We start from the raw sequence: 26,191 nt of genomic DNA, 5'->3' as shown, positions 1-26,191 counted from the left end.
GAAAAGCACTAACAAGCACTATTTTGAAATTTTATGTATAATTAAATCTATTAATCTATCACTGAATAAAGACTAGGAATATCTCACATTAAGAGGATGTCAGTTGATCAGAACTTTCCATCACATACTTCTGAGTTGTGACTTAAAAAAAAAAAAAACAGAAAACAAGGTAAATATTATCTTCATTACACCATCAAATGTAAACTGCGCCAATATTTTAGATATCAATATTGTCAATTATGATTGTCAGATGCTTCTCAAGTTCAGAGGTTTTGAAATGTGAAATATGTGCACCTCAAAACTGATGAAATAATAAACAATAGTAATTAACAGGCCAGGTTCAACCACTGGTCTTCTTTTTCTGACCTACAAGAAAGGGGTAAGGGCCAGAGGTGCAGGGGGGCGGGGGTGGTGAGAGGATTCACCAGAGACAGAGTGGGGCATAGAACGGGCAGACTGACTGAAACACACTGCTGAGGGGAGCAGCAGGCAAGTCAGGAGAGGTCTGCTGTGCCATGAGGGTTTTTTCCTGGCCAGGGATCGAACTCCTGCTGCAGTGGCTGCCGTTAGCTTTATAAGTTGTGTCTTAACCCTTTGTGCCACCAGGGAGACCCCTGAATATAATCTTTAAGATGGAGTTTGAGGGCCTCCCCTGGTGATGCAGGCAGTTGAGCGCAGCGCTGTGAAGCTGTCCGCAGCCTCTGCAGCGTGGGTTCAGTCCTGGCCAGCTGGCGAGGATCCCACATGGCAAGGCAGACCTCTCCTGTCTCGCCCGCTGCTCCCCTCAGCAGTGTGTTTCGTCAGTCTGCCTGTTCTGTTTCCCACTCTGTCTCTGGTGAATCCTCTCACCCTCCTGCGGATCTGGCCTGTACCCTGGGTCTTGTATAAATAAATAAATCTTTAAAAAAAAAAAAAAGATGGAGTTTGACTGATAGTCACTGGAAAGGATGATACTTTTACAGGGTAAAATTTCTACTGAGAGCACTTACAAAGCCAGGCACACACAGTTAGGTCTTAGGACCCGATGTTTCAGATTTATGTTTTACCCAATGTCCCTGATGCCCACAGTCCTGCCATGCCCTCACTTGTCTCCAAGTGACAATGAACAAAGCAATTACCATCACCTCTATTTGGAAGCATGCACCCCCACCAAAAATGCTTTTATCCCTGCTGACAGAAGAGGTTAGTCAGGTAACCAAGAAGCACATTCAGAGGACCATTAGGCACTGGTTCTTGACTTGACCTAACTCCTTTATGCTTTTGGGAATTGAAATTTTTTTTTTTTTTTAATTTTTTTGGTGCCCTTTCTTACTTTTATTTATTTATTTTTTTAAATTTTTATTTATTTATTTTTTTATAGAGGCATGTTTTTTGTTTTTTTTTAAAAATTTTTTTTTTTTCAATAGAGGCATGTTTTATTTTATTTATTTATTTGTTTGTTTGTTTGTTTTGTTTATACATGCACTGGGTACAGTCAGAAGCGCGGGAGGGTGAGAGAATTCACCAGAGCCAGAGCGGGGAGCAGAGCAGGCAGAAGGACCGAAGTACACTGCTGAGGGGAGCAGCGGGCGGCAGGAGAAGTCTGCCGCCATGTGGGACCCTCCTCCGGTGGCCGGGGAGCAGCCGGGGATCGAACCGGAGCTGCAGAGGCTGCGGGCAGCTTCGCAACCCAGCGCTCAACCACTGCGCCACCGGGGAGGCCCTATAGAGGCATGTTTTATTTATTTATTTCTTTGTTTGTTTGTTTGCTTTGTTTATACATGCACTGGGTACAGTCAGAAGCGCAGGAGGGTGAGAGAATTCACCAGAGCCAGAGAGGGGAGCAGAGCAGGCAGAAGGACCGAAGTACACTGCTGAGGGGAGCAGCGGGCAGCAGGAGAGGTCTGCGCACCATGTGGGACCCTCCTCTGGTCTGCGCACCATGTGGGACCCTCCTCTGGTGGCCGGGGAGCAGCCGGGGATCGAACCGGCACCGCAGAGGTCGCGGGCAGCTTCGCAACCCAGCGCTCAACCGCTGCGCCACCGCCACCGGGGAGGCCCAGGGAATTGAAATTTTAAAAGCATTCCTTTATGCTATTTGTTAAAACAAACAAACAAAAACAAACAAACAAACAAACAAACAAATACTATTCCAATGTTCACAGGGTTCAAGCAGTAAAAGCATCCTAAATAAATACTTTAAGTCAAAGAAATCTGTTTACAAATAGACAAAACACCAAAGTAAACATTACATATGCAAATTTAATATTGTACCAACTACTTTACTTTTCAAAGTAGGCTTCTCTTCTCTTCCGTAGCTCTTCTGAACTAAGATGTGTACCTGCTGTCTGTGGAGTATCTTGAGATGTATTTCTGGAACTACCTGAAAACAGAACAAAATACAATCAGTTTATTTACAAACATATGTAACAATATGTTTACAGCTAAAAGCAGGTTTTTAAAAAGTTCTCTTCTCCATTTTACCCCAAAGCACTACACAGATTCAGTACAATCCCTAACAAAATTTCAATGAAGTTCTTAAAGAAGCAGGACAATCGTTATGAAATTTGTGTGGAACTACAAAAGGTGCCAAATAGCCACAGCAATGTTGACAAAAAAAGAAGAGAAATGGAGGGATCATACTTCTAGATTTCAAACTATACTACAAGGTTATAGTAATCAAAACAGCATTGTATTAGAATAAAAACATATAGAAAAACCAATGGAATAGAGCTGAGATCCCAGAAATAAACCCACATTGATATCTGACAGCTAATCTATAACAAAGGAATCAAGAGGTATGCAGTGGAGAATGGAAAGCTTCTGACAAAAGGCATTGTGAAAACTGGAGAGTCACTTGCAGAAAAATGAAACTATACTTCTCTCTCTCTCTCTTTCTCTCTGTCACTCACACACACACACACACACACACACACACACACACACACACACACACACTAACTTGAAGTAGATTAGTGTTGAATATAAAGCCAATACCCATAAAATACACAGAAGAAAACATAAGCTAAACATTCTACAACATGGTTTCAGTGACATCTCTGGGGATTCAACCCCAACAGCAAGGAAAATAAATGGGACTATGTCAAACTAAGAAGTTACTGCACAGTAAAAGAATGATCAGTAAAATGAAAAGATAACCTACCAAATGGGAGAAAATTTTTGTACATTATACATCTGGCAAAGTGCTAATATCCAAGATCTACAAAGAACTCATACAACTGAACAAATTACAAAGAAACCAATCAAAATGTGGGTAGACTAGCTAAATAGGTACTTCTCCAAAGAAGACCTATAGATAGCTAATAGGCATATGAGAAAAATATTCAACATCACTTATTATTAGGGAAATGCAATTCAAAACCACAATGAGACACCACCTCACATTTGTGAGAATGGCCCGTATCAAAAAAACAAAAACAAAAACCCAAAATGGACAAAATCAAAACAGTAACAGTAAATGTGGGTCAGAGTATGGAAAAATAAAGGAAACTTTGTATATTGTTTATAGAAATGTAGATTGATCAGACCCCTATGGAAAACAATAGAGAAGTTCCATAAAATATTAAAAATAGATATACCATACGCTCTGGCAATTCCAGTCCTTGGTATCTATCCAAAGAATGGAAAAACACTAATTCAAAGGGACACATGCACCCTATGTTCAGAGCAGCATATTTACAATAACCAAATTATGGGACCAACCTAAGTGTCCAAAGACAGATGAAAGGATCCAGATGTAGTACATACACAGGGTGGAGTACTATTCAGGTATAAAAAAGATGAAATCTTACCATTTATGACAACATGGATGGAACTGGAGGGGATTATGGTTAGTTCAGTAAGTCAGAAAATGAAAGACAAATACCACATGATTTCACTCATGTGAAATAGAGAAATGAAACCTAGGAACTAGCAAAACGAAACCAAAGCAAACCCTAATAATCTCACTGCACAACTGAGGCAACTGACAGGAGGGGTAGAGCCAGAGAGAGGAGGGAGTCCAGTGGTGTATGGTGGTGGTTATGGTGTGGCCATATACACCTGTGGGGCTGTAAACCTAGTCTCCTAAATCATACAAAGTAAACCAATGTTACCACAATAATTAAAAAAAAGTTTTCTTTTTAAAAATATTCTGCTGGGCCTCCCCTGGTGGCACAGTGGTTAAGCACTGGGCTGCGAAGCTGCCCGCAGCCTCTGCAGCGCCGGTTCAAACCCCGGCCCCCGGTGAGGGTCCCACATGGCGTGCAGACCTTTCCTGCCATGCCCGCTGCTCTCCTCAGCAGTGTATTTCGTCAGTCTGCCTGTTCTGTTCCCTGCTCTGGCTCTGGTGAATTCTCTTACTCTCCTGCACTTCTGACCGTACCCAGTGCTTGTATAAATAAATAAATAAATAAATCTTTAAAAAAACAAATATTCTGCTGCCATTCTTTAAATATAAGGAAAGCTCTTAAATTTTTAGGGAATATCTGAATAAAGAATTTCGAATATAACCTGTGTCTACTACAACCAAAGTTGTTACCCATGTGTTATGTAGTGGATGTGAAGAACCAAGAAGAACCAAGTTAATGAGTCTATACTTCCAAAGGTACAGAACTCTAGATACAATTTAAAGTGGATATTACAAAACAACCCATTCTCTGTATTCCTCTATTCTTGAAAATTTGTGTACTATAACAACTTATGAATGTTTCCAGGTTCTTTACTAATTGTACCAAACATATTCTGCATAAATTCTGAAGTATAGTGGGAAGAGTGAAATACACAAAAATATAAATTATAAAAGCTGCTATCTGTTCATTACTGGGCTAATCCTGCAGAGTTTTACTAGTCAAAATCTACCTGCCAAAAATAAGATTGAACGTCATATGGAATTCTCAGGTATGCCAATAGGTATGCGAAGCCACAGGCTAGAACAGAGCATAAAAAGGATATCTCCATATTAATATGAAACCTCAGCTGTATTTAGATATTTAAGAAACTGAACTGATGAGTAACTTCATTACCAAGAAGGCAAATTCACCTTAGAGAAAAATAAAACTACTGAAAAATGACACGGTTTTAAGTAAGCCACTCTGAGCTACATCCCAGACATCAACCTCTGCCTGGATTTCCTAGGGGGAGTTCAGTCACCCTCCTCTGCTGATGGGCTTAAATTACTAAAAACTGTGGGTCCACCGAAGTGGGCTACAGCTGTAATGAGTGCAACACCAAGTGCTGGATTATTTAAAATCTCTCCGTAGTGTCTGTTCCGGTCTTGCTTCAAGCCCAGCCGCACACATTATCGCTGGTCTGGGGAAGGGTAAACTGTCTACTCATAAAGAATGACCTCAGCTCGCCATTGTGTCAGGACAGTATTACAACCAAATGGAATAATCAGAAATAAAATAGAACTAGTTCTACTCTAAACAGACTGTGTTATTCCTATCACAACAGCACTGAAAGAATAGCTGGCTGCGTGCAGCTGCTGCTTCTGCAGTAGTCGTCAAGGTATGTCTAACCGCGCCATCGACCTGTGGAGAACTCAAAGTCATCTGAACTCTTCAGCAATGCATAAAGTACACGTCAGAATGTCTGTACCTTGCATACTGAGCTGAATAGCCCTGCGGAGATCTGCTTCTTCATCTTCCATGTCAATTTCTCGGCGACTTAATGCCAGAGCCCTCTGCAAATCCTCCTCATCCTCGTCTAACATTACTGACCCATCATTTGCTTCTAAGACTCGATCCAGATCTGTTTTCTGGACTCTGAAGAACAAAGGCACTTATAATAACTGCAGACCAATCTTTTATTTTAGGTATAACATAGAGGTATTTATAAACCAAAGACTTTATGTAAGTCTGAATTTTTACATTTTCTGGCAGATAAGGTCTAATAATATAACGATCATGTTGCGCTGTGAAAGCAAGTTAAAAGTTAAAAAATTCGAAGAGTAAATTCTAGTTTGAACTAATAAGCTTGACTTGAAATATACAGGTCTAAAAACAGTCCCCAACAATAAAAGGACCACACATTCGACGCAAGCGTGAAAACAATTCATATATTCCATAGTGCAGGTTTAATTTTACCTCTGTTCTTTCAATTGTGCTAATTCTTCTCCAATAAGTTTTGGTCGATGCATCTGTTGGACCCTGATCATCTGCAGGAGTTGGTCAGCTTCACAATCTGGCAGATCACCCTTAACAACAAATATAGAATAACCTAAAAAAAGGTAAAAATAAACTAAAACAACTAGGTCGAGATTCAAAAATCAGTTTATAGATATAAGAGAGAGAGGCGGCACAGCACAAATGGGAGGGGAAAAAAAGCTGAGGCATCAGAAAGACCAGGGCTTAAGTAACTATTTTTACCCTTACTGGCAGGACAAACGACTTAGTCTCTGAGCCTCATTTTCTTCAACTATAAAATGACCATCTCCTAGAGAACAATGAGCAACAAATGAAGTAACATTTGTAAAGGGCCCTACTAAAACAGCATTTGGCCAAGCAGGCAATCACTGAGTGATACGAGAGAGGCAGCTAAAGGAGTGGGCAGGAGCAAGGAGTGGACCCGACTATCTGGGCTTTAATCCCAGCCCCTCTGCTCCCGAGCTGCGTGGGCTCTGGTAAGTCACTCCGGTGTCTCCAATGATCAAACAGGGGGTACTGGTACCTTCCTCAGAGAACTGTTATGAGGATACAGATAATAAATGCAATACTTTGTGCATAATGAATTATCTGTGGAAGTAGCTAACATAATACACACCTTACTGGGAAGTCAAAATATAGAAAATGTGGTTTGTGTTTTGAAAGAATGACATTGGCCTGGTCTAGTTTTTATGAATATAATTCTAGAAAGCCAAGGCTTTACCTGATCAATATGCCATACAAACTGAGGAAGGGTGGCCTGTATCTAAGTCATTTTAATCAATTTACATGTTTCTACCTTAAGTTTTTCTTAAAATCTGTGCTTGTTACTGGATATCCTTTGTGAGCATTAAAGACTACCTTTTCTTAATAACCCCAAATTCTAACTACCTCTGTGAATTTCTAGTAAGTTGTGGGATTCTAGGATTGAAGCTAAGAGGGCGGAGGAAAGTTTTCACCTCACCCACAAGCTCTTATAGTTATTATGAAGAAGAACGGGGACTAACACCCAGACAATTGTTTCCAGCATCTGAGCTCCCTGTTGTTAGGTCACTCTATTTGCTATTATTAACCGAAAAACATTCATCCTCTGAGCTTAACACTATTTTAAGTATGGTCTCTAAAAAGTTAGTCACCCTCGATGAAAAAACAAAATAAAAAAGTGAGTGACACTCTATGGGGGGTGGGGAGCGGGGAAAGGAGGGATTGGGGTCAAAATAAGGGGGTTGTAATTGTATGGGGAATATAAAATTTAAATAAAAAAATTAAAAAAAATAAATGCAAACCTGTCAATGCTTCTTAGAAGAGGTTGTCAAATTATATCTTTACAAAATACCAGAACCCTCTCTTAATTCTATGTATGTGTGGGTCTTTAAAACTTATCATTGTCATAAGCCAGACCTTTGATGATAATTATAACATGATTTATACAGGTGTTGAAACAGAAAGTTGTACATTTGAAGTTTATGTAAGGTTAGAAATGAATGACCTCAATAAACAAACAAAATTTATTATGGGAAGCAAAAAAAAAAAAAAGTGAGTGACAAGCAGTTTTCTCCATATTTAATTAATATACCTTTTCTAGTGTCAATCTTATTTTGAATCAGATTCTTACCAGAGTTTTTCACAGCTTTGGTGTATCATAGAAATCACTGTTTAACTTCCCCTTTAGTTTCTGTCTTACAGTCTTTCTCTGTCTCAGTCACTGTTTGACTCTACAACTGTTTAGCTATTATTATGATTCAAAGACAAAATTGTGTGATTTTTTTTTTTATCTTAGCGGTTAGAACAGTATAGTGGTTAGAACAGTATAGTGGTTTTACATACGGACTTTGAAGCCAGATAGTCCTGAAGTTTGAATTCTGGCTCAGTCACTTGCATGCTAAGTACTCGCTAAATATCAGCTAGCCTTCTAGTATTGTCATCAACTAGAACGGGATATCTCACTTCTGATTCTCCCACATTTTTTCTCTTCATTCAATAAAAACAAAAAGGAGTTTGGTCATCTAAGGTATCTTTAAATAACCACCACCACTTTTTTTTTTCCTTCATTTTGTGGCTCTACTATTTGTCTCTTGTGTCTCAGTGTCCTCCCCTGCAACCTGTGGGTAAAAACTGTATCTATCTCATGGGGTTGTTGCGAAACTTAAATGTTTTTTTTTTTCCCCCAAAGAGAGGGAGTCTCCCATTTATTTAAAAAAATTTTCCCCACCATTAGCCCATACACCCCCTTATTCTCTTTCCTCCCCCTCTTAAACTGTAGAGCCCTCAGGATGTTTACTGAGCCCACTGATTTTGGAAATCATTTCACATTATAGAACTGTCTGCTATGTAAACACACAGCATGTGTTTTTGTCCTTCTGACTTGCTTTACTGCACATTCTCTTGAACTGCCTCCATTTAGTTGCAAATGGCTGCATTTCACCCCTTCTGCTGGAGGATGGACAGACCACACAAAGGGCAATTAACAGCTAATCAAAACAGTAAATCATAATACACGTGAAAATGTTTGTTTTTTTTTTTGCAAGGACAAGTATGCTCAAAGTTCAGATGGTTTAACAAGTTTTATGCCAGCACAATTACCCCTGGATTCTAGAGTAAATGTCAGCTGGCATCATGAAGGGCAGAAATGCTGTCCTGTTCACATGGTACAGCAAATATCTTAGGTTTTACTCAAGATTTTGGATTTCATTCTAAGCGTGCTGGGAAGCCATCATGTGCATCACATTTTTAAAAAAAGTCCACGAAGCTGCATAATTAGTGTAATATACAGGAACCAGAGTGCAGGAAGAGCGGTTCTTAATGGAAAACTTAAGGGACAGCATGCATGGGGAGACAATCTCTTCTTTGCTGATGTGTTCACTTTGAAGAGCTTTCTGGACTTCAAAGTGGAGATAGCAAAGCCAGGGGTTTGGTGTTAAGCACATGTCTAGGTGGAAGACAAGTGTTTGGGACTTGCTGGCATATCTATCTTATTTGGAAATGATTATTTCAAACTCTTGACAACACATCATCAGGAGGTTGTCCAAGGATTGGACTCTGTGTTACTTCACTTTGGAAAGAGTTATTTTCACAAAAGGAATCAGAACAAGCAATGGGATCCGAGAAAACCAGAGCACCGTGGGCTGGAAGGCAAGAATGAAGAGTCTTTCAAGGAAGGTTATAGTGTTGTAGGCGCACAAGTATCCTTTTACTCTTTTTTACCCTAAGTATGGCAAAAGCCATACAATCCTCCATAGGAATTGGAAGAACTACACAATAATCAGCCCAGTAGCAATGAGCAGTCCAGACTGTGACCTCAAAACACCTTTTAGTCATGTGTTATTCAATGTTTCAGCCAGTGACACACCACACATACCAGGGTGGTCCCTGTGGGTTGTCCACCTAGGTGTGGTGTAGGCGATGTCGTCAGAAGGAAATTACCTAATGACACAATTCTCAGAACACAGGCCAATGATCAAGCTCTGCATGACAGTAGTAAAGGGGCAGGACATAGACAAGGTAAGCCCAGAATCTTCTGTTACACAGTGGAAATTTCAGAAATGTGGGGTTAATTTCAAAAAGTTGGTGACTGGTCCTCACTGGTACAATTCTGACAATCAATAGGAGTAATAATTATAATGAATTGAAACAATATAAAGTGTATTTTAATGGATTACTTTACGACATTTGAGTAAAAAAAAAGGATTACCGGGAGGGCGGAGCAACATGGCGGCGAGGAGACGCTGCGAGTAAGATCTCCCATTAAAAAAAGTTAATAGGGAGGAAAAGCGGCAGGTCCCAGTGAGAACTGGGACACGGAAGATAAACGGGTGACTCCAGCAAACTACCCGAAGAAGAAAGTGGCCATAAAAGAGGACTAGAAGGGAGGGAAGCGCAGAACCCTGCTCCCCTCCCCCACCCACAGAGGCGGCACTCTCCGACCCGCAGAGAGGAGGAAAACAACAAACCAAAACGACCAACAAGAACAAACTACGCAGCAAGCGGGACTGGGAGTGGAAAGGAACTATTGCAGCCACCACACCCCGGGAACGGGAGCTGCGGAGAACCCTGCAGGATTTGCGCGGAGGTGAGCTTCGGGTGCCATTAAACAGAGACCCCCCCCACCCAGGAGGAGGCCAGGACCAGCACACAGCCCCAGGCTGCCCCGGTAAGCTTGCGCGGAAAAGCGGTGCGCTGGAAAAGCAAATGCGGATCGGGATCGGGACAGCGCGGAAAAGCAGCGCAGTTGAAAAGCAAACTTGGATTGGGATCGCGGCTGCCCAGGTCCCCGCGCCTGCGACCTAGGCGTGCGGGGAGATGCGCGCGAAGACCCTCACTGAGGTGAAAGTCCCTCACTGAGTATCCGGGAACCAGGCACCAAGGCACGGGAGCGGGGTGCAAAAGACGCCATTCTGTGGACACTGAACTGGGCTACAGCCCGCGTCCTGGACCTGAGGGCTTTGGAACTGAGATCCGGAGCACAAAATTCGGGGCGTGGGTTCTTCACAATGGTGGGGCACAAGGCAGACACAGCACCCCAAAGCTGTTGAGGTTTACCCTACCATTCCCGCTCTATTTCCTGTCCCACGGGGTGAAAAAAAACAGCTCCCCAAGGGCTCTAGGAGAGATCTCTGGCGCCACCTAGTGACTCGAAACCAGCAGAGGCTCCTGGAGGAGCCAGTGGCCAGCTGGGGAGTTAGCCCACGCCGGGCCCCTGCCGACCAGTAGTCTGAGCCCACAGGGGGAGCGAGTACCCAAAGCCGGGGCAGACCAGGCACGCAGAAGAGTGTGCCTGAGACTGGACATGCAGGGAGTGTGTCCCGCATCGCCATTTTAGAACAGGGACATTTCTTCAGTAAAGACTGCCTGCAGAAGGCTCCCTCAGGAGCCAGAGGTGAGCCGGGGAAGTTCGCCCACACCAGAACACCTCTGGCCTGCAGTCCAAGCCCAGAGGGGGAGAGGGAACCCACTGCCGGGGCAGACCAGGCGCACAGGGGAGTGTGTCCCCACATCGGCATTTTAGAACAGGGACCTTTCTTCAGTAAAGACTGCTTGAAACTGACAGATGGCTCCCGGAGGAGCCAGAGGGGAGCAGAGAAGCTCACCCAAGATGCCGGCCAGTCCCAGCAACACAGTGTCCCAACGCATACGGCAAATTAGAAAACAGACAGTAGGGAGTAGAAGAACCACACGCAACATAGCAACTCCTCAGGGAAGAAGCACACCACAAAAAGAAAACCAGCCCCCAGATTGCAACGACAGTAACTTGGAAGAACTTCTGAGCCTTCCAGAAAGAGAATTTAAAATTGCCATGATTCGCGCAGACCTCTCCTGCCGCCCGCTGCTCCCCTCAGCAGTGTACTTCGATCCTTCTGCCTGCTCTGCTCCCAGCTCTGGCTCTGGTGAATTCTCTCACCCTCCCGCGCTTCTGACTGTACCCAGCAGTGCTTGTATAAATAAATAAATCAATAAATCTTTAAAAAAAAAAAAAAGTTAAAAAAAAAAAATTGCCATGATTAAAAAAATGACAGAACTCATAAAGGAAAACAATGATAAGGGAAAAATAATCAACGATCAGAAGAACGAAATTGAGTCCCTAAAGAGGGAAGTAAAAGAAATGCAGGAGATCAAAGAATTAATGGAAGAACTAAAGAATTCTGGGAAAAGCAATGAAAGCAGAATAGATGAAATGGAAGAACGAATAAGTTCTCTTGAAGACTCAGAAATAAAAACAACCAAAACAGAAAAGGAAAGAGAAGTACGAAGGAAAAAGAACGAAGAAAGACTTCGGGAACTATCAGACACCATGAGGAAAGGAAATATAAGAATTATAGGAATACCAGAAGGAGAGGAGAGAGATGTAGGAACAGAGAAAATATTCCAGGAGATAATTGAAGAGAACTTCCCAAATGTGAAGAAGGAGCTGAAAATTGATATACAAGAAGCAAGAAGAACGCCAAACTTCCATGACGAAAGGAAAAATACAGCAAGACACATAATAGTGAAGCTCCCAAGAATCCAGGACAAGGAAAAAATAATGAAGCTGACAAGAGGGAAGAAACAAATAACATTCAAAGGAAAACCAATCAGGCTGACATCAGACTTCTCTGAAGAAACACTACGGGCAAGAAGAGAGTGGAAGGACATAGTCAACAGACTCCAAGAAAACAGATGTCAACCAAGAATACTCTATCCCGCAAAGCTTTCCTTCCTCTATGAAGAAAGAATAAGGACCTTCCCAGACAAACAGAAACTATGGAACTTCATTACCAATAAACCCCCACTCCAAAAAATACTACAAGGAATCCTAAAGCCAGAACCTCAGAGGGACGAATAACAACGAAAGAAGGCAAGGAAAAAAAAAAGATATTAAACGAATAAATAAAATCAAAGGAAAGACAAACACAATGGGAAATACAGATGCTAACATATCAATATTAACCCTAAATGTAAATGGACTAAACTCTTCAATAAAAAGACACAGAGTTGCAGCCTGGATTAAGAAACAAAACCCAACCTTTTGCTGTCTCCAGGAAACACATTTAGCTACAAAAGATAAAAATAGACTCAAAGTTAAAGGATGGAAAACAATCCTACAAGCAAATGGACCAAAAAAGAAAGCAGGAACAGCTATACTTATATCAGATAAAACAGATTTCAAACTCAAAAAAATAAAAAGGGATCCCAACGGTCACTACATTATGATCAAAGGGACAATACTTCAAGAAGAAATAACACTAATTAACATATACTCACCAAACGAAGGAGCACCAAAATATATCAGACAACTGTTGTCATCTCTGAAAACAGACATCAGAGAAAACACATATGTAGTGGGAGACTTCAACACACCACTATCAACAATGGATAGATCAACAAGACAAAAAATAAGTAAAGAAACTAAAGCTCTAAATAAGGACCTAGAGCATTTGGGCTTAACAGACATCTATAGAACACTAAACCCCCAAAAAACGGAGTACACATTTTTCTCAAGCGCACACGGATCATTCTCCAGGATCAATAACATACTGGGGCACAAGACAAACATCAACAGATACACCAAGATTGAAATCATACCAACCATCTCTTCTGACCATGAAGGCATCAAGCTAGAAATAAACCATAAAAAGAAGGCAAGGAACTTTCCTACCTCATGGAGACTAAAAACCACACTACTGGAAGACCATTGGACTAATGAGGAGATCAAAGAAGAAATTTAAAAATTCTTTGAATTGAATGACAAGGAGGACACCAATATCCTAAATGTATGGGACGCAGCAAAAGCAGTAATAAGAGGAAAATATATAGCAATAGAAGCTCACATCAAGAAACAAGAAAGAACTCAAAGAAACAACCTAATCTCGAAGCTCAAAGATCTAGAAAAAGAACAACAATAAAACCCCAAAACCAGTAGAAGAAAAGAAATAATAAAAACCAAAGCAGAAATAAATGAAATTGAAACTAAAAAAACAATCCGAAAGATTAATGAAACCAAGAGCTGGTTCTTCGAAAAAATCAATAAAATAGACAAACCCCTAGCCAGGCTCACAAAGGAAAAAAGGGAGAAAGCACAAATAAACAGGATCAGAAATGAAAGAGGAGAAATCACAACGGACACAGCAGAAATAAAAAGAATAATCAGTAACTACTATGAAGAGTTGTATGGAAACAAGTTCAACAATCTAGAGGAGATGGACAAATTCCTACAACTCTACAATCACCCAAAGCTAGATAAAGAAGAAATAGAACACCTAAACAGACCAATTACAAGCAGCGAAATTGAAATGGTAATCAAAAACCTCCCCAAAAACAAAAGCCCAGGACCTGATGGATTTACAAACGAATTCTACCAAACATTCAGAGATGAATTGGTGCCTATCCTTCACAAACTCTTCCAAAAAATTGAGAAGGAAGAGACAATACCAAACACTTTCTATGAAGCCAACATTACACTAATACCAAAACCGAATAAGGACAACACAAAAAAGGAAAACTACAGGCCAATCTCCCTAATGAACACTGATGCAAAAATCCTCAACAAAATTTTAGGTATCAGAATCCAACAATGTATCCATAAGATAATTAACTACGACCAAGTAGGATTCATTCCAGGGACACAAGGATGGTTTAACATCCGAAAATCTATGTTATCCAACACATCAACAAAAAGAAATATAAAAATCATATGATAATATCAATAGATGCTGAGAAAGCTTTCGACAAAGTGCAACACCCATTCATGATAAAAGCCCTTGAAATTCTTGGGATACAAGGAACATACCTCAACATCATAAAGGCCATCTATGACAAGCCAACAGCCAGTATCATTCTCAATGGTGAAAAGCTGAAAGCAACTCCATTAAGATCTGGAACAAGACAAGGATGCCCACTCTCACCACTGCTTTTCAATATAATACTGGAAGTCCTAGCCAGAGCAATAAGACAAGAGAAAGACATCGAAGGAATCCAAATAGGAAAAGAAGTCAAACTATCACTATTTGCAGATGATATGATAGTATACATAGAGAACCCCAAAAACTCCACAGAAAAACTAATTCAACTCATCAATCAGTTCAGTAAAGTGGCAGGACACAAAATCAACACGCAAAAGTCAGTAGCCTTCCTATACACAAACAATAAATCTGAAGAAGAAGAAATCAAAAAAACCATCTCTTTTATTACTGAAACAAAAAAAATCAAATATTTGGGAATAAATCTAACAAAAGAGGTAAAGTATCTATACAAAGAAAACTATAAAACACTGTTAAAAGAAATAGAAGAAGACACAAAGAAATGGAAAGACATCCCCTGCTCATGGATTGGAAGAATAAACGTTATTAAAATGGCCATCCTACCAAAAGCAATATACAGATTCAATGCTATTCCAATCAAAATTTCAATGTCATTCTTCAAAGAAATAGAACAATTATTGATGAAATTCATATGGAATCACAAAAAAACCCAAAATGCCAAAGCTCTCCTGAAAAAGAAAGAAGGGAATGGAGGCATCACACTCCCAGACTTCAAACTATACTACAAAGCCATAATCATCAAAACTGCATGGTATTGGAACAAGAATAGACACACAGACCAATGGAATCGAATAGAAAATCCAGAAATGAACCCACAGATTTATGGTCAACTAATCTTTGACAAAGGAGCAAAGACTATGCATTGGAGCAAAGAAAGTTTGTTCAATAAATGGTGCTGGGAAAACTGGGTCGCTACATGCAAAAGAATGACGCTTGACCACTACCTCACACCATACACAAAAATCAACTCAAAATGGATTAAAGAACTAGACATAAGACCTGAAACCATAAAATATATAGAAGGAAATATAGGCAAAACACTACGTGATTTGCACATCAAAGACATCTTTACAGACACATCACCCAAAGTAGTGATAGTGAAGGCAAAGATAAACAGCTGGGACTACATCAAATTAAAGAGCTTCTGCACAGCAAAGGAGACAATAACCAAAACAAAGAGAAACCCCACCAACTGGGAGAACATTTTTGCACACAACACTAATGATAAAGGACTGATTACAAAAATCTACAAAAAGCTGATGAGACTCACAAAAACAAAGAAAATAATCCAGTCAAAAAATGAGCAGAAGAGCTAAAAAGAAACTTCTCCGAAGAGGAAATACAAATGGCCAACAGGCATATGAAAAAATGTTCAACATCACTTGCAATCAGGGAAATGCAAATCAAAACTACCATGAGATACCATCTTACACCAGTGAGAATGGCACATATTAAAAAAACTAGCAACAACAAATGTTGGCGAGGTTGTGGAGAAAAAGGAACTCTCCTGCACTGTTGGTGGGAGTGCAAACTGGTCCAACCACTATGGAGAGCTGTGTGGAGATTTCTTGACCTACTAAACATAAAGCTTCCATAGGATCCAGCAATTCCACTCCTAGGTATTTACCCAAAGGACACAGAAACATCAATTCCAAAGAGCACCTGCACCCCTATGTTTATAGCAGCACTGTTTACAATAGCTAAGCTTTGGAAACAGCCCAAATGCCCAAAAATAGATGACTGGATCAAGAAGATGTGGTACATATATACCATGGAATATTACTCAGCATTCAAAAAAGATAAACACATGCAATTTGCAGCAACATGGATGGCACTGGAAGGGATCATGCTCTGTAAAATAAGCCAAAAAGAAAAAGAAAAATACCGGATGGTCTCACTCATAGCAGGAATCTAGAAAACTTAAATAAGGGACCAGGAAAATGAATAACTATAAGAAAGTGAAAATCAAAATCAACAAAAAACTATGAACCAGAGACACTTTTTGGGGGGTGGGGGTCGGGAGGGGGGGATTGGGATCAGAATGGGGGGGGGTTGCATTTGTATGGGGAATATAAAAATAAAATTTATTATAAAAAAAAAAAAGGATTACCTTCAGAGACAGAACACTGAAACCAATTCATTTTAAAAACTGATAAAATGGGCCTCCCCGGTGGCGCAGCGGTTGAGCGCTGGGTTGCGAAGCTGCGCGCGGCCTCTGCAGCGCCGGTTCGATCCCCGGCTGCTCCCCGGCCACCGGAGGAGGGTCCCACATGGTGTGCAGACCTCGCCTGCCGCCCGCTGCTCCCCTCAGCAGTGTACTTCAGTCCTTCTGCCTGCTCTGCTCCCCGCTCTGGCTCTGGTGAATTCTCTCACCCTCCCGCGCTTCTGACTGTACCCAGTGCATGTATAAACAAAAACAAGACAAACAAACCAGCAAACAAATAAAGCATGCCTCTATAAAAAAAAAAAAAAAAACTGATAAAATGAAATATTTATCCTGCCTTTCCCACATGAACTATACTTCAGAACCACCAAGTAATTAATGAGGAAAAGTTAAGTGTTCCAGCTAATACATGAAGGAATGACAGGACTCTAAACATCATCATCTGCAACCCTTAATGAAATAATAAATCACAGGCTCGATCACCTAAAGCTATTCAAATCACAAAAAGAGACGAGACATCAAGTAATAAAACAGCTGTGAAAAGAATTCACTGGTCTGATCTAGAAACCGCTCCTCTAAGAAGTCGTACACTGGGGATTGGGCGCTCAGAGGAAAACAGGAATGCAGTCAGCAAAATCCCGACTGTGGGAAACAGAAAAAATGACCAATTTTCTTTAAAAAAAAAAAAAGGGGGGGAGGAATGAAGAAGGAAACCTACTGCTAGACTTAAGAAATGTAATCAACACACCTTATTTTAACCCAGATTAAAATGTAAAAAACTTAAAGACAACCAAGGAGACTGGAGGTCTGAACAGTGAGCAGTGTTTCCGATTACTAATGCACTGTGATGCAACTTTTTAGCTGTGAGTATAGTAGTTGTAAGTGTCCTCAGTTTTAAAGATTTTAAATGAAATGCACAAGAGAATTCATCACATTTTCTTTTTCTACTGGTTTGAAATTTTCAACAACAAAGATTTTAGCTTGCTCTGTCTAAAGGAGGGTATAATCAACTATAACCTCAGATGAGGCTGAGAACCAAATACAGACATTGGCAAGTAAGGATGATATTGGTGACACTGAGGGTTTTTCAGTGACATACTGAAAACGTGTGGTTATGAAAATGTGACTATAATGAGTTCATGAAGAAGAGACAACACACACAAGACTATTCTAGAGAAAATAAAATGGAGTAGAAAATAAAAATGGAAGACAACTGGAATTTCCTAGAGTTAAAAGGCTTTTCTCTTTTTAATCAATGAAAATAATTATTATTTTGCTAATGACAGGAGTAATACAGAAAAGAAAAAAAAATGTTTTCATGAAAACAGTACCGTTACACTCACACCTAAGAAAGTTTTTTTTTTTTAAAGATTTATTTATTTATGCATACAAGAACTATAGTGTAGTCCAGAGATGTGGGAGGTGAGAGGATTCACCAGAGACAGAGTGGGGAGCAGAACAGGCAGATCTACTGAAACACACTGCTGAGGGGAGCAGCAGGCAAGACAGGTGAGGTTGGCTGTGCCATGTGGGTCAGCTCCCTGGTTGGGATAGAGCTCATGTTGCAGTGGCTGTCCATAACTTAACAGCATTGTGTCTTTAACCCCTGAGCCACCAGGGAGGCCCCCCTAAGGTAGTTTTATAAACTACTTCGAAAGGTAACATCACAAAATTTTTAGTCTTTATTTACCTTCCTGCTGTAATTGAGCCAAGAAAAGTGCAAGATATGTATCTGATATTAATTCTGGACCCGTCAAGAGAGAATTCAAGTTGAACCACTGAAAAAAAAAAATTGCCAGTATATAAGTTAGTGTACATTGTAAGTAATGAAGTTTTGCACATTAAGAATAAATGTAACTCTAGGCCTCCTGGTTGGCCAAGGGATTAAGTCTCAACACTACTGCCACCACAGCCTGAATTCGATCCCTGGCCAGAGAGTCAACCCACATATCTCCCCTGTCTAGCCTGCTGCTCCCCTCAGCAGTATATTTCAGTAGATCTGCCTGTTCTCTGGTGAATCCTCTCACTCCTTACACCTCTGGTCTACACCCCAGTTCTTCTATGCAAAAATAAATAAAATCTTTAAAAAAAAAAAGTAAATCATCTAAACTCAGTAACATTATCTAAACACTAAAAACTCAGATTTTTAACTTAATGTGATTTTAAGAACTGAAATAGAACGTTACAGATTTACTAATGTTAAGTGCTTTTTAATTTATTAAAAGATTATTTTATTTTAGTGTATAAGAACTGGGGTGTAGGCCAGAGGTGTGGGGGGTGAGAGGAGTCACCAGAGACAGAGAGGGAAGCACAGCAGTTGGATTTACTGAAATACACTGCTGAGGGGAGCAGTGGGAGAGACAGCAGAGGTCTGCTGCACCATGGTTAGCTCCCTGGCAGATGACTGAACTCAGGCTGTAGTCATCTGTGATAACACTGAGACTTAACCCCTAGGCCACCAAGGAGGCCCTACATTAGGCCATTTTCAAAAATCCTTTTTTAAATATTAAACTTCTAATAAAAAGGACTTTTAAAAGATTGCTTCAAAAATAGTGTATACAAAGATCACTGGTAATTATTTTTAAAAATAACATTTTATGTACATTTCTTGATCTTAAAAATGACTTGCTCAAGACACACTACATGTTCTTTAAAAACAAACAAACAAACAAACAAACAAACGGAAATGAGGCATCTCCCCTGCCCGCCTGAGACTAGGCAAGTGCCTCTCTTTTTCTCCTTTTCCCAATAAACCTGTCCTTTTAAAACTCAAATAAATAACACAGAAATGATTTCATGTAGATACATGTATTAACATCGCATCCGGAATGTGAATAATCTTATGTTAAAGCAAACACAGGTGAAAACCTTTATTCGTGCTGGATATCGTTTCAGGCCCTGTGACCCTACTGTGATGAACACAAATGTACAAATTTAACAGCCAACAGCTTATTACATAATAATCCACTTAAATCATATTTGCATTATAGAATTTTCTTACTATATAGTTAAATTGTATATGGTTGTCACAAATTAATCCTTACGAGAAACTGATACTCTTTTGAAATAGTAAATTTCTCTCTGTCAAGACTGATAGCCTGTACATACACAGATTACTGTACGTGGTTTCTTTCTCTTCGAGGCACCAGTTCCTTACATCTCAGTTGCAAATGGAAAGCAGAATAACAAAAAAGGCAAGGAGGAGAAAGATTACCTGTTTTCCTAATTTTCTAACTGTAAACCAGTGTTCTTTATAATTGCATATAAATGACCTTTCATTTCTAGAAAAAAAAACATACAAAATATTAAGTTGAATATCAGAGTCACGTTCATTTGGTTTGCCTACCTGCAAGTACTATGCAAAATTTATGATAATTTAGGAGTAAGTTTACTATGCAAAATATCACTGATTTTTAAAAAATTACAAAAACAATCTCTCTGATTAGCAATACTGTGCAAAAATGAACTACCACACATTAGTCAAGGATCACCTCTGCCAGACACTGAGGTGTCAGGAATACCCAGAGGGCAAATATTCATGAACATTACCAAAGGAATAGAAAAATTTCAGGGAATAAAACAGGGAACATGAAAATAAAAACATTCAAAATATATTCCTTTAAGAAATTATAAACTGAAAGTCAACTTCAGAAAAAGAAAAGCAAAATAAAATCTTACATAGGATCAATCCTGAGCCTCTGATACTCTGGACTGTTGAATAGGATTAGTTCTAAACCCCAAACTTTCAAGGCATTGCTTATAACCTGTTTAAAAAAGAAAAAATAGCAATATTTCATGAGCTAAACCATTCAATTTCAAATTTAAGTAATTGTAGCTATGTTAATTGTGTCACGTTGTACCTTCTTATATAAATTTGCCCATAAAGCTAGTTTGCGTATATATAACTATATCACTGACTCCATAAATAACATACAAACATAGCACTAAAGAAGTGGTTTCTACACCAGGTTTCTGGAATGTTCAAGAGAACCACACAGTTTCTAGTGACAGCCTCAAAAATCCAGATGTACTTTCTATCCAGGAAGTGCTATTCATAAAACTCATCCATTATATACAAGTGATTATCTGGCTGCTATGGGTCCTGCTTTAGAAAAGTTATATTCAACTCACAACTTGATATGTCTGCAATAATGATAACTATATGTCTAGTAAAATGAGTTCTTTCTGAGGAACTAAATGAAGTTTTTGTTGATTTTAAACTTCTACTATCATGGATTTGCAATGTGTAGAAAGATAAACCTGATCATTTCAAACTGTCTGAGGAAAAATGGGAAATTTCTGAAAATTCATTCTCTACCCTCCACGCCAGCCAACAGAGAAGCAAGTTAACGAGGAACTAGCACAGACAAAGTAAATGCAAAGGGCAAAAGTTAACTGGCACCAGGCAGCACTGTATTAACTGGAAATGGCACGTGCTGGCCCTCCCAGCCTCCGAGCCTAGTCCACGAGGTACTGGACAGAAATGCTGGTGAATGAAATCCATGAGAGTACAGGAGAACAGTATAAGGAGAATACAAATAAAAGCATTTCCAGACACAATTCCCTCAAGTCAGGTCTGCAGAAACACTAAGGGTGGGCGAGGATATGGAAAAAAAGGAACCCTCACACTCTGTTGGTGGGAATGTAAACTGGCTCAAACCCTAAGAAAAACAGTATGGAGATTTCTCATAATACTGAAAATGGTTCTACCACATGACTCAGCAATTTCACTCCTAGGAAATACACCTGCAGAATACAAAAACACTAATCAAAGGGATATGTTTAGTTTATGTTCACTGCAGTCCTAATTACAACAACTAATAGCTCATGGAAACAAGTCTATCCAAGGACAGAGGAGGAGACCAGAAAAATGTGGGGGGTGTGTGTATGTATTTAAAAAAAAAGATAAACTCCTCCCATTAGCAACAACATGGATGGAATCGGAGAGGATTATGCAAGTCCATGAGAAGGAGAAAGAAACACCAGGTGGTCTCACTTACATGTGGAATGGAGAGAAACATAAGAAAGGATCAGTCAAAACCAAACCAATAACAAAGTCTTAACATTTGACTGCACAAATGAGGCATCCAAAGGGGTCGGGGGTTAATAGTAGGGGAGGGAAGGGCTCCAAGGGAACAAGATGGAGGATAGTTGGGGCGCTGGTGGTGGGGAGTATGTGAAAGTAGACATTTGTAGAGGTTTGGCCCTATAATCCTCACTGTGGACACAAAGATATAAACCTACCTAACCACAACAAACGTAATTCGGAAAAAAAAGAGACTGAAAAAACTCTGGCTGTATCTCAGAGGTGTCAGAAATAGAATGGAAGACCCACCAGGAAAAGTATCTTACAAGGACATATATATTCACCAACAGAATTCAAGGGGAGCTGTAAGTTAAAAAAAAAAAAAAAAAAAGCAAAGGCACAGAACATAACAAATGAATTCAAGCCTGAAGCCTGATTAAATGAAAGGTACAGGGGTTGCATTTTCTCAAATTTATGCAAGAGATAGTGAGTTTGTGACTGATTAGAATGAATGTAATTATTCAAAAAGTGCTCCTCTAAAATGAAGACTCTACAATTCTAACTTTGATGTTTATCTTCATAAAAACCTAGTGCTCTGGAATATCGTGTTACACCCTTAGACACAATCTACTGGAGGAAATTCTGGAAGCTCACATCCATATATTCAACTGGAAAGGCTCTGAAGAGATGCTATCAACCATCCCTGGAGCTTCAATAGCGCTGGGGACATGAGCAACAATGACAACCTGCTTGTGACTACTTACTTGAATAGAGAAAAAACCACTGTCGTCCATATTTCCAGAAGGCTGCTGTTTAATGCGGACGGGCAGTCGAGACAAGGGTTGAGGGTGGGGAGAGAAGGATAAAAACTGTCATTAGTGTGTATATTTCAAACAGTATCTTGTGCATTTCCCCTCACAAAGTCAAAGTGCAGTTACAGTTAAGTCAGATCCCGATGGAAAGATTATTTCTTCCTTTTCTAAACAGCACCCACACTTCAAAAAAAAAAAAGGGATGTACTGGCTTTAAAATCAATACCTGTAAAAAAGTGCGATAGTCTTCACTAGTAACTCCCCCTTCTGCCATTCTCATCCTCTCTTCTTCATCTAGCTGATGTGCAATTGAAGATAACTCCACAGGGCTAAAATATTCTCCTTGCAACAGATTATTCAAGCAGTGTTGAGCACAAAGGGAGCCTTCTTGCTAATATTTCCAAGAGAAAAAATTCAAATGCGCTTTGTTAAACAGAATTGTACATTATCTTTCCTTAAAGAGGAATTTAATCATTAACATAGTCAACCCAAACCTTTTTAGTTTTAAAGAAGCATGATTCATAGTACATATATTTTCATCTGTTAACACTTTATAATTCTAGTATTAATGAAACTGCAATTATTTAGTTATAGGATCAAAAATTTAAGATTTATAGTGAACAAACATGTATCAAGTATACCGAATTTCACATTTTACTAAAAACTACTCTATAGAAACATTTAGTCTCTCATTTCCAGTGCCTAAAATATTAATTCATCTTTGAAGATGCCGTGGCAAACGACTACTGCTGACAGGCGATCTTCATGTGAGAACATGTGTCCTTTTAACAAGATAATCTCGCCTCAACCTAAATTTTGCACGTGGAATTTCACAACTATGACAAACGAAGACCCTTAAGAATGAATAAAGCAAGAAATTCTTTTCCTGAAGACCGCAGGAACAGGCTCAGGGTTGTCTCTGGGGAACTCCACAGACAACGGGCACGCAGCGCAGTGCTGTGGGCAGTGCAATGAAAAAACTTCTAAGAACACCCTGCAGCTCACTTCTGGACAAGGCTGCAAGGCGGTACTGGGCTCGAGCCAGCTCCCCGTGAGATCACTGGCTTCCTGGAGTTGAGAGGAGTACAACTTCCCTTGGTCCTAGAGTTTTTGGGTACTGGGAGATTTTTTTCATACAACTTGTACCTCAAATTTAACTCCAGCTTGCCTCGCACTGAACAGCCGGCTTATCCCGCTCACCCTGACACAACACCGCCTTCCCATGCTGGCGGGTATGGAAGGGAGACTCAGCCGGGGAGGACACCTCTCCCTTCGAATCCAGTCTCCGGGTTGGTCTACTGAATGATGGCAGATGGGAGAATGCTTTCTTCTGCTAACCCTGGCTCTCTAACTTTTTACTTTCCTCAGTAGGGTCTAGTCCTTAATCCAGCCTGGGTGACACTCTGGCACTTAGTCCTGAGTGAGATGTTACACAGATGGTAACCCCAAAGAGCAACACTTACAAAACACCTATTTTTCCTGATGAATTAATGGTCTAGGAACAAAATGCAGCTGCTGAAAACTACATAGAGTACGTGTATATAAAGGAACAGGAAGGAGACTGAGCTGAACTGAGTCTGAGAAGGGGCCAAGCTAAGTTTACCTTCATATTTTCATACAGAATAAATAACTGAGAACCAAAGAAGATACTATCCACCAAGTCATCATCACAATGTGACAGAAGACTTGTCTCTATCTCTTTTTTCCTTCTGTTGTGTTTCTACTACCAGGGAGCAACCCCACACAATCACCGAGAGATAGACAGATGCCCAACTTAACATTCTATAGGAAAAAGGACAAGACCAAGAGGTCACAAGAGGACAGTAAAATGGCTAAAAAACATACAAACGGTACTCAATTCAATGGCCCCCAGGAAAATGTATAATAAAATCACAATGTGATACTACTGCACAATCTCCAGAATGGCTAAAATGCTGGAAAGGATTAGAGATATCAAAACTATCATTTAGGGCCTCCCCGGTGGCGCAGCGGTTGAGCGCTGGGCTGAGAAGCTGCCCGCAGCCTCCGCAGCGCCGGTTCGATCCCTGGCTGCTCCCCGGCCACCAGAGAAGGGTCCCGCATGGCGCGCAGACCCCCCCCTGCCGCCCGCTGCTCCCCTCAGCAGTGTCCTTCGGTCCTTCTGCCTGTTCTGCTCCCCGCTCTGGCTCTGGTGAATCCTCTCACCCTCCCGCGCTTCTGACTCTACCCAGTGCTTCCATCAATCAATCAATCAATCAATCAATCTTTTAAAAAAACCTATCATTTACTAGTGGTATAGTGGAAATTAGTATCACCACTTCAGAAAACGATTTGGCAAATCTACTGAAGCTTAACACGGCCCATGGTCAAGCGAACAAGAGGCTACGGTGACAGGCGAGCCATGTGTAGCGGCCTCCAGACAGGAACTACCACATGCCCCTCGCGGTGGCCCGGCACGCTGCAGCGGTCATGCAGGAACACCACGGAGAAACGGGAGTGAGTCAACCGCAACTCCTCGTAGCAAAAAGCCTGACTCAATCAATGTTTGACAAAAGACAGACTCAAAAGAGCGTTCACTGTAATGACGCCGCTTACAGAAGCTCAAGAACAGGCAGAACTGACCTATGAACTGTAGCTGAGGGGAGAGGGCCGTGGTACCCCTGCAGGCGCGGGGGAGGCCGGGGGAGGGAGAGAGAGGGTGCAGCACAGGGCAAGGGGCTGCGCGGGAGGAAGATGGAGGTGCTGGTGCAGGTGCGCGCTCGGGGCGCGGGTCTGGGCGCCCCTGGGTGCGGCACCCACAGTTCAGACCGCCAAGAGCCCTCCGCCGAGACACAGACAGCCCACGCCGCGAGAGCCGCCCGGCCGCGGTCAGAGCCGCTGTCTGAGGACAGGCCCCTGCAGAGCCTCCCGGGCTCGGGCTCTCCGCGGAGGCGCCACGCCGAGTTCCAAAATCCCTCGACATAAGTGCGCTGTAGGACCTGAGCAAGCACGTGGGACCCGCCCCGTCCAGGCGGGCTCGGCGCCACGCCGCGGCAGCAGCAGCAGGCTCCGCTCCCCGAGCACCATCCGATGGAAGGAAAGACCGAGTGACTCGGCCCAGACTTAAAGACGCTCTGCGAAGCCGCAAGACGAAGAGAGCGCTACAGGGACCCCAAACCACGAAACCCCGGCCAGCGGCTCCGCCCGCGCGGAGGGCGCGGCCGCCCGGGTCTCCCGCCGTCGCCCGCCTCTCCCGGCGCCGGGGCAGCCCGCGGCCCGCGCCCCCAGCGCCGAGCGGGTCGGACGCGCCCCACCACGCGCCGCGGACCCGGAGAGGCCGCCCCGAAGCCCCGCAGGGCGGGCGGGCGGGCGGGGGCCGGGCGGGCGTCGGGTCTGCGCCGCCACCGCCTCCCTCGCCTCGCGCGCCCGGGCCGGGCCGGCAGCCTCGAGGCGGCGTCGCCCGAGGACGAGGCCGCCGCCGCGCCGGGCCCTCCGCGCTCGGCCTCGCCCCCGCGCCCCGCCGGCACGGCCGCCCGAGCAGGCGCGGCGCTGGACGGAGGGCGCCGGGCCGGGCCGGACCCCGCGGCGGGGCCGGCGGGACAGGGTCGCCCGCGGCTCCCCGGGAACAGGCGGCTCCGCCGCGCCGGCCTCGAGAGAAGTTGCGCCGCCGCCGCGGAGACCCACGGAGACCCGCGCGGGCCGATGCCGCCGCCGGCCGCCCCTCCCGCCCGGCCCCGGCCCCGGCCCCCCGGCCCGCCGCGGGGACCGGGTCCCCCGACACCGCGAGAGCGCGGCCCCGTCTCCCCTCCGCGCCC

The 26,191-nt window shown here is 42.1% G+C and overlaps 1 protein-coding gene across 1 annotated transcript in view; it reads right to left on the bottom strand.

The window, feature by feature from the left end:
- The window catches only part of ATXN3 (ataxin 3), a 34,619-nt gene that overhangs the window by 7,617 nt on the left and 811 nt on the right, over nt 1–26,191 (bottom strand). Inside the window, 8 exon segments of the mRNA XM_037504031.2 lie at nt 2,266–2,362; nt 5,578–5,744; nt 6,066–6,198; nt 18,271–18,358; nt 19,795–19,861; nt 20,259–20,344; nt 22,371–22,415; nt 22,645–22,809. Of these exon segments, the coding sequence (XP_037359928.2) occupies nt 2,266–2,362; nt 5,578–5,744; nt 6,066–6,198; nt 18,271–18,358; nt 19,795–19,861; nt 20,259–20,344; nt 22,371–22,415; nt 22,645–22,809 (848 nt within the window).

The sequence above is a fragment of the Talpa occidentalis genome, unplaced genomic scaffold (genome assembly GCF_014898055.3).
Source record: "Talpa occidentalis isolate TD23 unplaced genomic scaffold, MPIMG_talOcc4v2.1 talOcc4.11, whole genome shotgun sequence".
Classification (NCBI taxonomy): domain Eukaryota; kingdom Metazoa; phylum Chordata; class Mammalia; order Eulipotyphla; family Talpidae; genus Talpa; species Talpa occidentalis.
The sequence above is the reverse complement of the archived record's forward strand: the minus strand, read 5'-3'. Positions and strand labels throughout refer to the sequence as shown.